This window comes from Dicentrarchus labrax, unplaced genomic scaffold (genome assembly GCF_905237075.1).
Source record: "Dicentrarchus labrax unplaced genomic scaffold, dlabrax2021, whole genome shotgun sequence".
Classification (NCBI taxonomy): Eukaryota; Metazoa; Chordata; class Actinopteri; family Moronidae; genus Dicentrarchus; species Dicentrarchus labrax.
Genome location: NW_026136715.1, coordinates 2,347,402 through 2,362,821, shown reverse-complemented (window position 1 = coordinate 2,362,821; position 15,420 = coordinate 2,347,402). Strand labels below are relative to the sequence as shown.

The 15,420-nt window shown below is 42.2% G+C and overlaps 1 protein-coding gene across 2 annotated transcripts in view; it reads right to left on the bottom strand.

Moving 5' to 3' along the window:
* LOC127377866 (PDZ domain-containing protein 4-like) overlaps window positions 1-9,392 on the bottom strand; it is a 54,628-nt gene extending 45,236 nt beyond the window's left edge. Inside the window, exons 1-2 of one of the 2 annotated variants that reach the window (XM_051426142.1) lie at window positions 8,728-9,392; window positions 3,245-7,520 (exon numbers count right to left, since the gene is read on the bottom strand). In XM_051426142.1, coding sequence (XP_051282102.1) covers window positions 3,245-3,304 — 60 coding nt within the window. In that variant the 5' untranslated portion in view covers window positions 3,305-7,520; window positions 8,728-9,392. The remainder of the gene's footprint in view (window positions 1-3,244; window positions 7,521-8,727) is intronic. The other variant, XM_051426143.1, reaches the window with a different exon arrangement.
* Between the last annotated feature and the right edge of the window lie 6,028 nt (window positions 9,393-15,420).

The window sequence follows — 15,420 nt, the reverse complement described above, 5'->3', positions numbered from 1 at the left end:
CATATCATGTGACTGTCAATGTGGGCGTCTTTTAACCATTACCACGATCCTTAACCAAGTCAGTTCTGTGCCTTAATGACCATGTGAAGCACACTGTTTTCCAGCTGATAGAGGCATAAGACCATAAACCTCATCTGTTTTTGAGACAGCAGAGATGGAACCTTGTAACTACTGCTAATAAAATGATCGCTTCTTATCGTAAGCTTTGTTACTTACTTGTTATCATCGGGCACTGGACTCTTCCTTTCTGGACCCTCATATGGTTTATTTTTAAGTGAAAAACTGAATATTTTGTGGTTTAGTTTGGAGGACTTTTGGCTACAGAAGGAACACTGCTATATCTCTCTTTCTGCTTTTACTGATGCTGCTGGTGTTGTGTTCTTGTGCTGCACTAAGCTAAGCTATCTCTTGTTTGTCAGATGCAAGCTGAGCCCAGTCTTGTGAGATTTGACTAACACCAAACAGCACAATAAGAGCCACGAAGCCTGTAGCCCAGTCTTTGTCTCTCTGAAACAAAAGAGCAGAAGTCACATGACATTGGAGGGAGGCCTGTAGCGTATGATTGGGTGTGGGAGACTGCTGTTCTCATTCTGTTTCATACACAGACAGTCTGTGTTGGTTTCCCAAACCTTAAGCAGGTCATTCTTGGGCTTGAACCAAACCCTTTGAAGGTACAGACAAATGTTTGTGGTTTCAGATCATTAAACACTCCATATCTGTTGTTCTGTTGAGCTGCTCATTATTGTTTGGTGTGGAGGACTTGTTAGTGTATTGTCAGTTTCACTGTGAAATCCCTGTCTCAATGGAAAGAAACCCATTCTATCATGTTACACATTGCTTCCTGTCAGTCACTGGATATCAGCAGGAGGAGGTGGAAGCCTCCTTACAGTCTTTACTATCACCTCCAGGTCTTTTTAGAGCGCTCTGCAGTTCAGTCCAAGCCAACATTTTCTCAACATAAAATGTAAAAATAGTAAATTTCACTTTTCTTACACAAATAGACTAGACCTCTTTATTTTCACAATTCATTAATCTGTCCTACAATCTAGTGTCAAGCTTTATGTTTTTTGGTTAATACGGATGAAACAGACTTAGAAAATGGATCACCAGAATTCAGTTTTTCTCACTTTACAATTATTAGTAAAGACCTGATCTGTGGAATACCAATCACATTGCATTTGTGAGTTACTTTAACAAGGACCTGGGGCTCCGGGTTGCAATTGTTGTAAAAATAAATAGAAATATATAAACTGTCCTCTGTACAGCGAGCAGATTGATGTAATGAAATGTGGTACAACTGCAAATAACAAGGCATTTCTTTTTATGTGAACTGAAGCGTTGCACATTAATGCATAGCAGCCTGAGCATCCATGCGCATACACACACACACACACACACACACACACACACACACACACACACACACACACACACACACACACACACACACACACACACACACACACACTGCTTTCCATGAACAATGTAGGAGTGTGTGAGCAGGATTTCTGTTCTCAGTCCTCTGTGACTTTCAGCCTCCACTGTGCAAAAAAACCCAGCAGAATAACACAATGACCTTTACAGAGTAACTAGAGCAACCTGCAGTGATGAATGGTGCCGTAGTTTCCATGAGAATCTCACACACACACACGCACACACCTTCACCTCTTTCTCCAAAACAAAAGCAGTGGAATTTGCATCTTCCTCTTCTACTTTCTTGGTATCTGACCTTTTCATTATTAGACTTTTCTTTTTCAGACTCAGAGTCGTCACCAGAATTTAGACTTTTTTCATAATGAACCATAAAAATAACTGAATGAATTGTACATTAACCCTAGAAACATGATCAAGGACACAACCTCAGTGACAGCTACGGCCCTGTTCTCTTCCTCTCAGGTAGCTTTTTTATTTCTATGACTTCAAACTTCAAACATTGTTATCGTTACTGTGTGAAAAGTCTCTGTGTGTTGGTGCTTTCAAGAACATCTGAATATCTAAAGATTCAGGAATAAAAAAACTCACGTGGTTGTTTTCACGGCTTCCATTTTTGCTGCAGGCAGAAAACCAACCAGGCAAATCCCTCAGGGACCTGAGGGGTCCAGGTTCAGTGTGTGCCTAATGCTGTACCTCCAAATTATAAACGGAATTACAGGGCCCTTAGGCAACACCTGCATTATTACCTCATGATGTACACAGCAGCCCTGAGGTGAAATGTAGTTTCAAGGATCTTTATTGTGTCAGAAGACAACTCAATATTTTTGGGCTGCTGGTGAGACAAAAAAAGACATTTGAAGACACCTCGAGGGAAAGTGTAACAAAAAAATGTTCTGTGACACAAAATGATTAATTGATTAATCCAGAAAATAATCAGAAGATAAATCAGTAATGAAATGATAGTTGCAGCCATTATATATATCATTGCAACGATATCCGAGCTCCCTTGAACACACCAACACAGAGTACATTAGAAGTTCATTAAACATAACATAATTTTGGGGAAAGTAATAAAGATAACTAAATATTAAGGGTGCAGTGCGTAACATTGAAGAGGATCTATTGACAGAAATGTAAAATAATATTCATAGCTATGTTTTTATTAGTATATAATCACCTGAATATAAGAATGTGCTTTAGTTACCTTAGAATGAGACGTTTTTATCTACAGGTGGGTTGCCCTATGGAGTCCGCCATGTTGAACCACCATGCAAAACTACACCACTAGATGCTACTAACTCCTATACACTAGGCCGTTAACTGTGACTTTAATAGACATTTTATAAAACCAGCGGCTGCCTGAAAGGAAAGTGTCGGCCTGAAGGTTAGAGGAGCAAGCTTTTTTTACAGAGAGTTCATCAGTTCAGTTCCCAGACCGGCAGTATAGGTCGGTTAGGGTGTCCTAACCTCCCTCATTACCACCACTGATGTGCCTTTGAGCAAGGCCCCTTAGCCCCAACCACTCCAGTAGCGCTGCTCAGTAACCGTGTTTCCAAATGTATCTATACGTATCATCAAACTTTAACAGATCTTTGAGTTATACTGCAAAATAAAATGCGAATGAATGCTTGTTTCTATCCACTACAGTTAGGGGGTATTAGGATGGGGTTCATGAGATAAGCAGCAGGTGGGGCCTAATCTCTGGAAAACCAGAAAAGAGGGTGTAACAAGATCATGTAATGAAAACCGCACTTATCGAAGTTTAAACAGGGCAATTCAGAAAACAGGATGGAAGGCTTTGATTTCCTACCTGGAACATGATCCTGTACTGCTCCTCCGGACGTTTGACCACACACATGTTGCAGCCCATGACGACGTCTGACACTCGTCCTCTTATCTCTCTCTCTCCTTTCTTCTCGTCTTTTTTATCTCCTCTGTCCTCTCTGCAGGTCCGTCAGAAAACAACTGACTCTCTGTATGGATAATCCAGCTCTCTGTCTGACCTTTAACCTGCAGATGTGATGTCCTCAGGTGAGTCTGTTTTGTTAATTATTTTTTAAGCCTCTGACCTTTGACCCACAATGAGGTTCCCGAGAGATAATGTTTTTGTCTAGATAACTGTCTCTGAAGCTGAGATAAACTAAGCCGAAGAAAATTCTGACAAATTCTTGGGGCAAATTGAAATGTTGGTGAAAACTGTAATCCCTGCTGTCAAAGATCCTTTAAGTGACAAGATTTGTGTTTGTTCTTTGTAAATGCTGATCAAAGATCCTTCACAAAAATCCTCAGAGAAATCCAAGCAGTTCATAAGAAAAGTTTTAGTGAGATTCAAATGTATTCTGCTGTTTTCCAGGTTTATTTCAAATATATAAAAGTAACTGTTCTGTGTGTAGCTTCAGTGCTTCTTCTGCATAAAGGAAAATCCAATTAAAAAGTAAATCGAGTCAGTTTTTAGTGTTTTTGGCAATTATGCACAAGCACTGGGTCCTGTAGTTTTAGTTTTTCCTCAGAAAAGGAAATGAAATGAAATGAAAAGGAAAAAATGAAGCCACCTCATTGAAAAATCCCCCAGTGTGCTTCATGAAGTTTATCAGAAACACACACAGATGCCTCTATCAGTCCAAAGTCTTCACCAAAGACATCTGTCTCTGTTTAGAAAAGTGTCACTTCAGATAAAAACCCAGCTGAGAGTCAAGCTGAGTTCAGTTCCTGTTGTGTGCTCCGTCACGGGCTCGCAGGCAACAACAGCGATGAAACAGAAGACAAAAGGAGCAGGACATTGTTGTTTCTTTCCCACAGAAAGGACTCGTTGTGTTGCTCTAACAGCTCCTCACAGTAAACAGCTTTTATCTGCCGTCCCGCGGGCGGCGAGGAGGCGAGACGCTGCATCTTTTCATCACGGTGAAAAATTAATTTTTATTCATGCATGGCAGATTGTTTCAGGCCTGCAGGGGAGGAGGGGGAGGAGGAGGAGGAGGAGGAGGAGGAGGGGGAGGGGGATGAAGAGGCTCTTGAGTTTGTGCTTCAACCTGTTAAAACGCGCACACAGTTGAGTTTGTGGGCGTCCTAGAAAACTAACTCCTGCTGGAGTGGTCCTGATGATGAGGATGTGGGTGATGGAGGGATGAAAAAGGAGGTCTTTGGAGAGGAGGATGAAGGTGTGTGTGCTTCCTCAGTGTGTCGCCTTGTGTGTCTGATTAAATTCCACCTACACACTGCTCACACTGACCTGTGTGTGTGTGTGTTTGTGTGTGTGTGTGCGCGTCCACAGCATCACCCAGCTCTCCGTCAGTTGCACACAAACACACATTTTTAGGAATTCTGTGTCAAAATTAGTAGGTCTGTTTACTCATCTGAATCTCGCATCTTGAAATGGATTCAGTAATAAGTTAAATATTTAATGTGTTGAGCTGTTTAAAACACAACCAGCAGCTCAAATGGCTGAAGAACACAAAGGAAAGGTGTTTTCAGGTCAAAATGATAATCTTTGTGATCAGATGTATCTTTCTGGTCGTCAGGTTTTAAATAAATTCAACAATTTCGCTTAATAAATCCAGATAAATCCAAACTAAAGCACTGAATTAAAACTGTAAAAATGTGTCCAAATTTTGTGCTCCCACCTTCTGTTTTCAGTGACACCAACAAAGTCACAGATACAAAAAATCTATATATTTTTATTTCCCTGACAGAATTGTTGCTTTTCCTTTCCTCAGTGTGAATCAAAGTGATACCTGCTGATAAAACCACTCAAAGCTGAAGTCAAACCGGCAGCCGTGCTTGTGAACGCCTCGCTAATCTTTACAAAATACTTGAATGTCTTCAGCCAAATGTTTAGTTTTCTAAACCTCTCCTGGGGTTTGTTCTTAAGCCGCAGTGGAAACGAGGCCAGAGTCAGTTAATAAGACATGAAGGAGAGAAAAAGAAAGAAAAACTCCTCCGGCTGTAAACTGTTGGAACAGTTTTCAGTTCAATAATTCATCTGAACATCAGCAAGCGTTTAAAACGACTTCTTTTCTCCCCAAATTGACAGGAGAATAAAAGAGAAGACCCACAGCAAACAGACTGCTGATTCTGGGCTGAAATATTAAATGTTAGTAGGATTTCTGTTTCTAGAGCAGGAAGAGAAGAGCTGTGCACTTACAATGGATTTCAGGGGTCAGTTGTTAACGCTTGCTTGTGCCTTTGAATTGATACAAAAGTCTTTGAAATCCTAAAGAATCATACAAACGTGCACCTTTAAGCACCTGAATATTGATGTCACAGTGAACAGAGCTTATTGAGCTGAACACACCAGTTTAGCACCTGAATGAAGGATTCCTTTCATAAATTGTGCTTTAAAATGACTTTTTTCTTCGAATCAGCCTGTTTTTCTTTTGAGAGATAGAAACCAGTTTGTGCTTTGTGTTTTTGTGACGTTTGTAACGTTTTAGCCCCTGAATGAGGAGTACTAAGAATAAAACTATTTGTGCTTAAAGAACAGGATGAATTCCATTTTCTGGAGCCAAAAAGTGAACTCTCTTGTGTGTGTGTGTGTGGTGCTTTAAGTTTGATCAAATATCTTCAAACTAGTTTTTTTTACCACAAGGCCATCGTCTTTGAATTTCCCCCCAGAGGGATCCCCGTAGTTCCTGCAGTGTTTGTATTAAAGCCTCTAAAGGAGGTTTGGAGCAGTTAAATTTATGTTGGCAGACAGATCTGGCATCAGTGAACGTGTTGTTTCTGCTTCTCAGCTCAGTTTACTTCCTCTCGCTGCTTGATGTCTCATTCTGCTTGTTTGGCCCATCCTCGGCTTTTTCTTTCCAACTCTGACCTCAAAACAATTTTCACACTTTTGGACAACTTTCCCCTGCTCATCTAAAAACTGTGGGCCTGCTGTGTGTGCGGTTTATTGATCCGTTTGATGCTCAGCAGATTAACCTGTGCTTATTCCTCCAGTCTTTTTCCTACATTCGAATCATTGATGTTTTTGGTTTCTGTTGTAGATCCAGTCCCTTTGGATCTTTTTGTTAATTCTCTCTTTTTCGCCCGGACTCTTCCACATTACAGGCACCTGATTGAACTCCACATATCCCTCTGCACACTCCTGTTGCTCATAACCACAGTTCCTTTTTCTTTTTCTTCACCTTTTACACATAACGTTGGGTTCCTAATCTTAGCTTTACATCAGTTCTTTCTCTCCTCTGTCATGCTTTGCAGAGCGAGTATCTCCCTCCCTCCCCCTGGTTTTATGATCGCCCACCTCGCCCACAGACGGTCCTTGAGATGGAATTAGCCTGCAGAAAGATGACAGACAGCGCCGATGCTCTGCAGAACCACCAGCACATTCAGCCTGTATTACCTGCTGCTCCTGTCGCTAAACATCACTTATCTGGTTTTATGAGAGTCTACCTCTGCCTCTCTGCAGCTGTTATCTGTCATCAACACCTGCTTTATTCGCCTCAAATCCTGCTCGGGATTCCTGACAGACAACCCAAAGAGGGGAAGAGGAGCAAGATGTAAAAGGTGCATGAAGAGAAAAGAGGAAAGGGAAATGAGATGGAGAGAAACAGGAGAGGGCTGGTCCCTAAAAAGCTAGTTTGTGCTTTTTATTAAAAGGTGTGACTTGTAGGTTCAGAAAGTCTCTTCTTCTATCTAAAAATATCTCATTGGCCAGCAAAAACCCAAAAAAGACTTCCACCAAACAGAAAACAGATTCCCTGAGGAATTTTCTCAGGTTCTTTGCCCAAACTTCATCAATTCAAAGAATCTTCCAGCGTTCCTGCTCTCACATTGAATTGTCTTTACATCCTTTGCTGACCAGAAATAAAAGATCAATTCCCAAAATCCTCCTTCAGGACTGATAATCCAGAGATGTGAAGACCCGTTTTTGTTTCAGCTTTAAACAGTCTCCCTCTATCTGCGATTGAAACTCACTTTATTCCCCCCAAAATCCTCCTGGTCCTGTCCCAGGAGAGGAAGACAGGCTGAGGTGGATCCTGTTTTTGTCTTCAGCCTTTTCTCTCCCTCTCTCCCTCCTTTCATCCCCCGATTTCCTCTTTCTGCTCCATCGTTTCTCTGCAAAGGTTAAATCCGGCTTAGTTTCGCTCCTGGACACACAGACACAGAGGAACAGAAAGAGAGAGAGATTCTTACTGGTTTTACACACTGACTGGATGAAAGAAATGAACACACACAAGCCTGTTACAGTTCTTTTTCCTCCAAATTTAAAATGTGTGCTAGAGGTGTGTCCATTTTAAAGGAAGAGGTTTAACAAGATTACAGTCAGTTTTACAAGCCAGAATTGGACTGTAAGGCAGCAAGAGTCTCTCAGCTTTTATTCATATTTCACACATTTTCACTCTAGCAGTAAAGTTTGGAAATCAGTCAATTAGCAGAAAATTAAATCCCCTCCAGTCAGAACTCAGTTAATCTTCCTGTTCCTACACTGTGATGGTTGAATGATGTCTGTGCAGAGTTTGACTCTAGAAGGATGTTCTCACATTCATCTGCTGAAAGTGGAAAGTTTCTCTGAGCTCAGTGAAAATCTGATTTGAAGGGGCGGGCCTACAAGCACAATTTGTGACATCACAAATACTCAGGAAGTCAACCCTGGTCCAGTATGCAACTTGTACAGTGTGATCCACCAGTGCACAGACACTGAGAGTGGACTTTACAGTGAAGGAGGAGACATCTTGTGTCCAGCAGGAATCCTGTTTGCCTGTTTTAGGATCCTGTATATATGTAATTTTTAAAAAATTAAAAATATTGAATGTTAAATTAATCAAGAAAATGATCTGCAGATTAACAGATAATGAAAGAAAATTAGTTGCACAGTTTCCATAAATGATTGTTTGTATCTTAAAACAAGACTCAATAGGCAGGCTGCTGCACTAGAAATGAGAAAATAAAAGACAAGATAAGTTACATACTGGACCAGGACTGACTTCCAGACTATCATGCTCATAAGCCCCGCCCCTTAAAATCAGACTTCCAATGAGCTCAGAGAAACTTTCCACTTTCAGCAGATGAATGTGGAAACATCCTTCTAGAGTCAAACTCTGCACAGACATCATTCAGACACACACTGTAGGACCAAGAACAAACCCTGAGCTCTGACTGGAAGAGGATTTAAAATGCTCTTACTGCAGCTGCACATTTTTTTTCTCTTGTTTTTAGGAAAATAACACTTGAAAAGGAGATTTCTGCAGTGCAGCTCTAAAAGAACAAATATAAACTCCAGATCCTGTCAGCCTTCCTGCTGCTGGGGAAAAATCTGCTCAAGTGATTTAATTTAAATCTCTTTTAAAGTTGCACCTCTCCAGATGTTTTAGGAAGCGTCCACTCCTTGATTTCCCCGGGGGAATCAGCCTCCGAGTCCTCCCACAGAAGGTGATCCTCGTTTGGGCAAAGCTTCCACACCGGCTTCCCTCCTCCTTCTCCTCCTCCTCCTCCTGCTTTCCTTCCTTCAGAATAATGACACAGATCCAGTGCTTCCCTCCCGGTTTGAGGAGCCCAGGCTCTTCACAGATGTATGATGGGATGGTGGAATGAGCCGGCGGTGGATCAGGGATCAGCAGACAGATCTGTAGCTCTCTGCTCGCTGCTCTCTCTCCTTCTGCAGCATCCTCCCCGCGCTGGAACAACAGCAGCCTCCGCGGCAGCACAGCCAGCCAATAACCTGCAGCCGGCAATTAATTTTCCTCTCAGCGATGGCTTTTCCCTCCTCCTCCCTCTTCCTCCTCCCTCCTCCTCCTCTGCTTCTCCCTCCCACCTGCTCTGAATCCCTGCTCATCCCCTCCCCTCCTGTCTTCTCTTTTTCTCTTTCTGTCTCTTTCTCCTTATTGTTCTTTACCTGTTCATTCATCTCTGTGACACTCTAATGTTCCCTGGCTTTCACACGTGTAAACATGTTTTTGTCACTTCGTCATGGCTCAAAGCACACCCAGCTGTTAATCCACATCTGCATATCAAATCCTCTCATCTTCAAAATGTCAACTTTAAGCAGCGAGAATGTTTGAGTTTCTCTGGTTGGAGTCTGCCTCCTGCAGAGGAAGGTGATCGTGTCATCCTTGCACTCAAGAAGAAATCAGCAGAACTGGAGTGAAGACAACAACATTCTTTTATTCTGTGCAGGCAGTCAGCCTCTAACACACGCTGTAACGAAACTGTTCCTATTTTACAGGTTACATTGCAGGTTTCTTTACACAGCACATATACCAATCAGCCTTAACATTATGGGCACTGGGCTCCCAGACTGGTCTCGTACCATCAGACTGCTCTGCACTGTGTGTTCTGACCCCTTCCTATCAGAACCAGCATTAACTGTTTCAGCAGTTTGAGCTACAATAGGTCGTCTGTTGGATCGGACCACACGGGCCAGCCTTTACTCCCCACCTGCATCAAGTCGCTCAGATCCTCACGCTGCCCATTTTTCCTGCTTTTAACACATCAACTCTGAGGACAAAATGTCCACTTGCTGCCTGATATACTATATTAATTGTGCAAACATTTTGACACAACTGAAACTTTAACTTTATTAAATAAAAAATAAAATAAAAAAAGAATAAAGTTAGAAAAAGACTCATAAAGCCAAGTCTATAAAAAAGGGTTTTAGGAAGTGATTCAGAAGAAGTAACTGATTCTGCCCTCAGGTAGGTGGTTCTAAAGCCGAGGGGCTCCGATGGCAAACGGGAAAGAAGAGCGGCGGCTCAGAGTGCGCAACACAAATGGGGCCCATCTGGGTTGGGCCCCACCTAACACCCAGTCTAATCCTGCAGTTGACATAGGGCCATTATGGAACCTGCAGACAATCCCATCAGGGACCCTTTCTTCAGCCCCCACATAAACATGTTGGCTGGGATATACAGTCAGCCGAGAGCAGGTGTGCAATCGTCATTGGATAATTGGTTGAACACGATTTCAAATCAACTGGATGATGAATCCGATGATGCATCCAATATATTCCATTCCTGCTCTCCAGAGAATGAACCCTTCAGATTTTACTGACCCTACTGTCTTTCCTCTTGTGCCACCTTCAGGACAAACTTTACATGTTTAGCTCGACTGCTGTTAAAGGAGCAGTGCATATCATTCAGTGGCACTGAATAGCGCTCACATTATGGAGAACAGTGGCTGTAAACGCCCCTCTCTAGATCCAGTGTTTGGTTTGTCTGTTCTGGGCTACTGTAGAAACATGGTGGTTCAGGATGGTGGACTGGATGAAAAACGTCTCAATCTAAGGTAACAAACACACATTGATTCTTATTTTCAGCTCATTAAACACTAATGAAAACATAGCTATGAATATAATATTTCTGACAACAGATCTTCCTCAGTGGACCTTAAAGGCTCTGAGAACAGATAAATCCTCAGTGTGTTGTTCATGGCTGCATTTTAACAACCCTGGGGTGTTCTTTTATTTGCTGTGTGTTTAAAATAAAAGCCATGAAAACAGAATATTTTAATGCTTCGAAGCATTTTCCGGTCTGATTCTCATTAATGTCTGTTCATGTTGTGTCCGTGTTACCTGGACGACCTCCTCGTGTTTGGATGCAACGTTATTAACACAGATTATTGTGTGTGTGTGTGTGTGTGTGTGTGTGTGTGTGTGTGTGTGTGTGTGTGTGTGTAGGAGTGTGTGTGTGTGTGTGTGTGTGTGTGTGTGTGTGTGTGTGTGTGTGTGTGTGTGTGTGTGTGTGTGTGTGTGTGTGTGTGTTCCAAAACCAATTTGTCTCCCGGTAAATGAACTCTGCTGACATTTATATGAATCTAATTTAATTTAATTTAATCTTCCCTGTGTAACACTCTCCCTCACTGACACACACACACACACACACACACACACACACAAAAGAAAACATATTCATGAATTATTTGCACATTAACATACATGAACACCAACAAACTGATGACTGTGTGTTAAAGTGAGTGTGTTTTTTTTAACGAGTCTTCATTAATGCTGAATGTCTGTGACGCCCACTACTCATGTTGAAGTAATAAAATAAAATAAAAAGAACAAATAGTTAGTGTGACCAGTGAGGAGAGTGACTCCACACCACCGGCACAAATCCAGACTCTGATCTTATTACAGAGCCGCAGCAGGAAATATTGATCTTTAATTAATGTGATTAGCAGCTGAAGCTGATCACACCGGGCACTTTGAAGCTGCACAGGCAGAAGGCACAGGAAGCGTCCCTCTGCTGTTGCTAGGCAACTGCAAAAATAGCTGCTGTCCATCACCTAGCTAGCATAGCTAACTAATGGAGTTAGATAACTAAAGAATAACAACTTTGCAGCCAAATAGGAGCTTCGTTAATTCACAGCCTCACAGGCTGTTTGGTGGTTCAGTAAAAAAGAAATCACAAAATTATTTAATTCTGGAAAAAATATATTTTGAAGGAATTTAGTTGTTATAAAATTGTATATATACTGTATATTCACAACAACATCTTCAGAACAACTTCTCTTATTTATCATCATTTAAAATATCATAACAGTGTGACTACACCCTTTACTTCTGCTAGCTCCCTCTCAGCAAATCCATCAGAGACCTGCACAGGACAGTGACTTTAAGGGGCGTGGTCACAGGGATTGACAGGCTGACCACAGCGGTGTAGCAGGAACAGCAAGCTGGTAGTCAGAGTGAATGAGCAGCTGCTGTCAGACCCTGGGTCCGCACAGGAAACACTCTCTGTGTGGTGTAATGTGATTGTAGTGTAGTAACTACATTTACACACTGTAAAATGGCTCTATGTAGTAAACAGGTCTTGTGTTTCATTAGTTATTAATGAATGAGTTAATTCATCACTTCCCCCGAGTCCTTGGTATTACGTAGCAGCATATGTCGCACACTTGGAGAGCAGAGGGCAAGTGGAGGGGCAACTAAATAGAACCTACTGAAGGATGGATGATGTATTGTCCTCATAGAGGAAATTTGTTTTCAGAGCCTGTACACACATAAAACATCAATCAACACTCAAGAAAACATAGCCACAAGGAACACAAGAACATGAGTCTGTTGAGGTATTGCTGCAGTTGTTGAGGGCAGTGATGGGCACGAAGAGCGGGCACAGAGCTCTGACTGTAGCGTGATCAGAATCTGTATCTATGTCCGGATGGGAGGAGAGTGAAGAATGAGTTCAGCTGTGGTCGGGGTCATGTGCTCTGGTGAGAGCTTTGCTGGCAGTGTCAGTGAGGGCTGGGGCTGACTCCAAGCTGAATGAAGCTGATCAGAAATACCTGCAGACTCGATAATTAGCTGCATCACTTTCTGATTGTGGTTTGTATCCTGGATGTTATAACTTACTGCTACAGGTTTGTGATATCTTGCAACACAGTATTTTACATGAGTTGACTGATAATGTCAAAAAGTAAACATGAGCTGAACAGTTCAGCAATCAAAAAAATATAAACTACAATTAGTTTAGTTTTTCAGTCAAAAGCTAACTATCTTCTGCTGGAGCTAAAAGATCATTCAAAAAACAAACTGCGAAACAATTTCCTCTGAATGTACTGAATGTGCATTTTCCCTTCCTAGTAAATTAAAGTAAACCGTTGTCAGTACATTAACCACGGTTGTATTTTGCACCGAATGCATAACTGCAATGCACTGTGGGGGATTCACCTCTAAAGTGACCGTCGTCATTGATTCGCTCCCTCAGCCCTCCGAGGGTCGACCTCACCGAGCTCACTTCAGTTGTTCAGACAAATGGAACGCCGCTCACGATGGCGGCGAGGGTTCCTCAGGGGAACGACTAATGAACGTCTCCATCCTCTGCTGGGATGTTTCCAAGGGCGCAGGTTGGTGTTTTTCTCACAAGGACGTGAATTTTGTGCAGACATTGTTCGTTTTTTCCAGATGAGGTATCCTGATGATATTTGGTGACCCTCTGAATTTTCCTGTAGCGCCACCCGAAGGTCCAAGTTATCTCAACATCTGCTGGTTGGATTGACAGCAAATTCAGCTCGGACACTGACGATGCCCAGAGGATGAATCCTAATTAGTAATGCCACCCACAGGCCATTAAACACCTGTACACATTACACCTGATCAGCATGTTAGCATGCTGACGCTAGCATTTAGCTTACGTACAGTATCACCTCAGAACAGCCTCACAAAGCAGCTAGCATGGCAGTAGACTCATAGTGTTGTAGTCTGATATACAACAGCCCCTGTATAGAGTGTGTGTGTGTGTGTGTGTGTGTGTGTGTGTGTGTGTGTGTGTGTGTGTGTGTGTGTGTGTGTGTGTGTGTGTGTGTGTGTGTGTGTGTGTGTGTGTGTGTGTGTGTGGAGTGTGTGTGTGTGTGTGTGTGTGTGTGTGCGTGAGTATTTATGGTGTGACTCCGGCTCTATCCAAATGAAATACATCCCTGCTGTCAGAGCACTGAATCAATACACCTCCCTTCTCCTCATTTTCTCCTCCTCCAATCATTAATTCTTCTGCTTCGCTCCTCCTCTTCCACACCTTCCTCTCACCTCCCTTCTTTCTCCTCCTTTTGTCCTCCTCATATTTACCTCTCATCTCACTTTAAACCTTTTGTCTCTCTGCATAGCCTCTCCTCTCTCTCCTCCATCCACCCATCCCCTCCTCCTCTGCCCCTTCCCCTTCTCCTCGCCTTCCTTGTCCTCCTCTGCTCATTTGTCACATTGTCCTTTTATTTTCTCCTGATTCCCTTCATCTCCTCTCTTTCTCCTTCCTCTATCCATCCATCTCTCCTCCTCCCATCTTCCTCTACTCCTCCTCCTCCTCCCTGCTGACGGTGAGTCTTGTGAGGGCAGTTTATCAGCTCAACACAGTAATTACATCGACAGAGAGAGAGAAACAGAGAAAGAGGGATGCCTCTGCAGTGTCAACACTGTCACGCCCGCCACACACACACACACACACACACACACACACACACACACACACACAGGTTCAGATGCTGGAACGTAGATAAAGGTAAACATACAAACATAAACACGCACAGACACAGTATAACAGAACAGGCGCTTGTGTTTGTGCTCACACACATGCTGTAGTTGTGTAACAGACACACACACACACACACACACACACACTGTGTTTGTGTGTCTGCTGTTGACTGAAACTCTCTGTTGATGTGTGTGTTCGAGCGAATCTGCTGCCCAAACATCTATTTATCTCTGTCACTTTAACATATACAACACCTGAGTGTGTGTGTGTGTGTGTGTGTGTGTGTGTGTGTTCCATGTTCCTGTAGGCATCCATCATATATAACACATATGTATTAGTCTGCATACAGTGCAGTCTCTATTATCTGCACTGTGTTTGTCTATGTTCCGTGTCATTTAGCTTTTATTTATTATTCTATTTGTCTCAGTTTTTATTCTTTTTTTCTTTCTTTTGTTTTTCTTGCTGATTCAAATCAGTTTGTTGCTGCAAGAAGCAGAAATCTTCAACAGTTTGACAGCGATAATAATTTGTTATTCAATCTCACACAACTAACAACACTCTGTCCTAACAGTTTATACAACTACCAAGTGACTATTTGTAAAAAAAATCCTGAGGTTTGCTGCCGAGCACTGAGCCGGCCTTTTTCACCAGCTCAACCAGCTCACTAGTGTCTTTGTCTGTCATGACATTAAAAGGAAATCCTACAACTATGTAACTGTGTCATGCAAATACAAATTCCCAGCCCACATGGGAAAAAATTTTTTTTTTTTCAAATAAAACCCGTTTTAAAAAAGCAGTTTCCCTTCCTAAAGTCTTTTGTAATCATCCACCAATAAAGGGGCATTTTATTTAAAAGAAGAGCCCTTAAATCATCATATAATGACTTCTAAACCACATAACAAACAAAGTCTCCTCAGGGGTTCAAACATCGTCGACTCAAATTGTACCCTAATATGTGCGTGCAGCCACCCTCTCGCTCCCCGCCGCTGCCTCCAAAATTTGTGGAACAGTCAAGTCGATAAAATGGATTAAAACCACCGGTGATGTAGAGAGAAATTGAAAATAAAATAATCAAAAGAAAAACAAATAGATC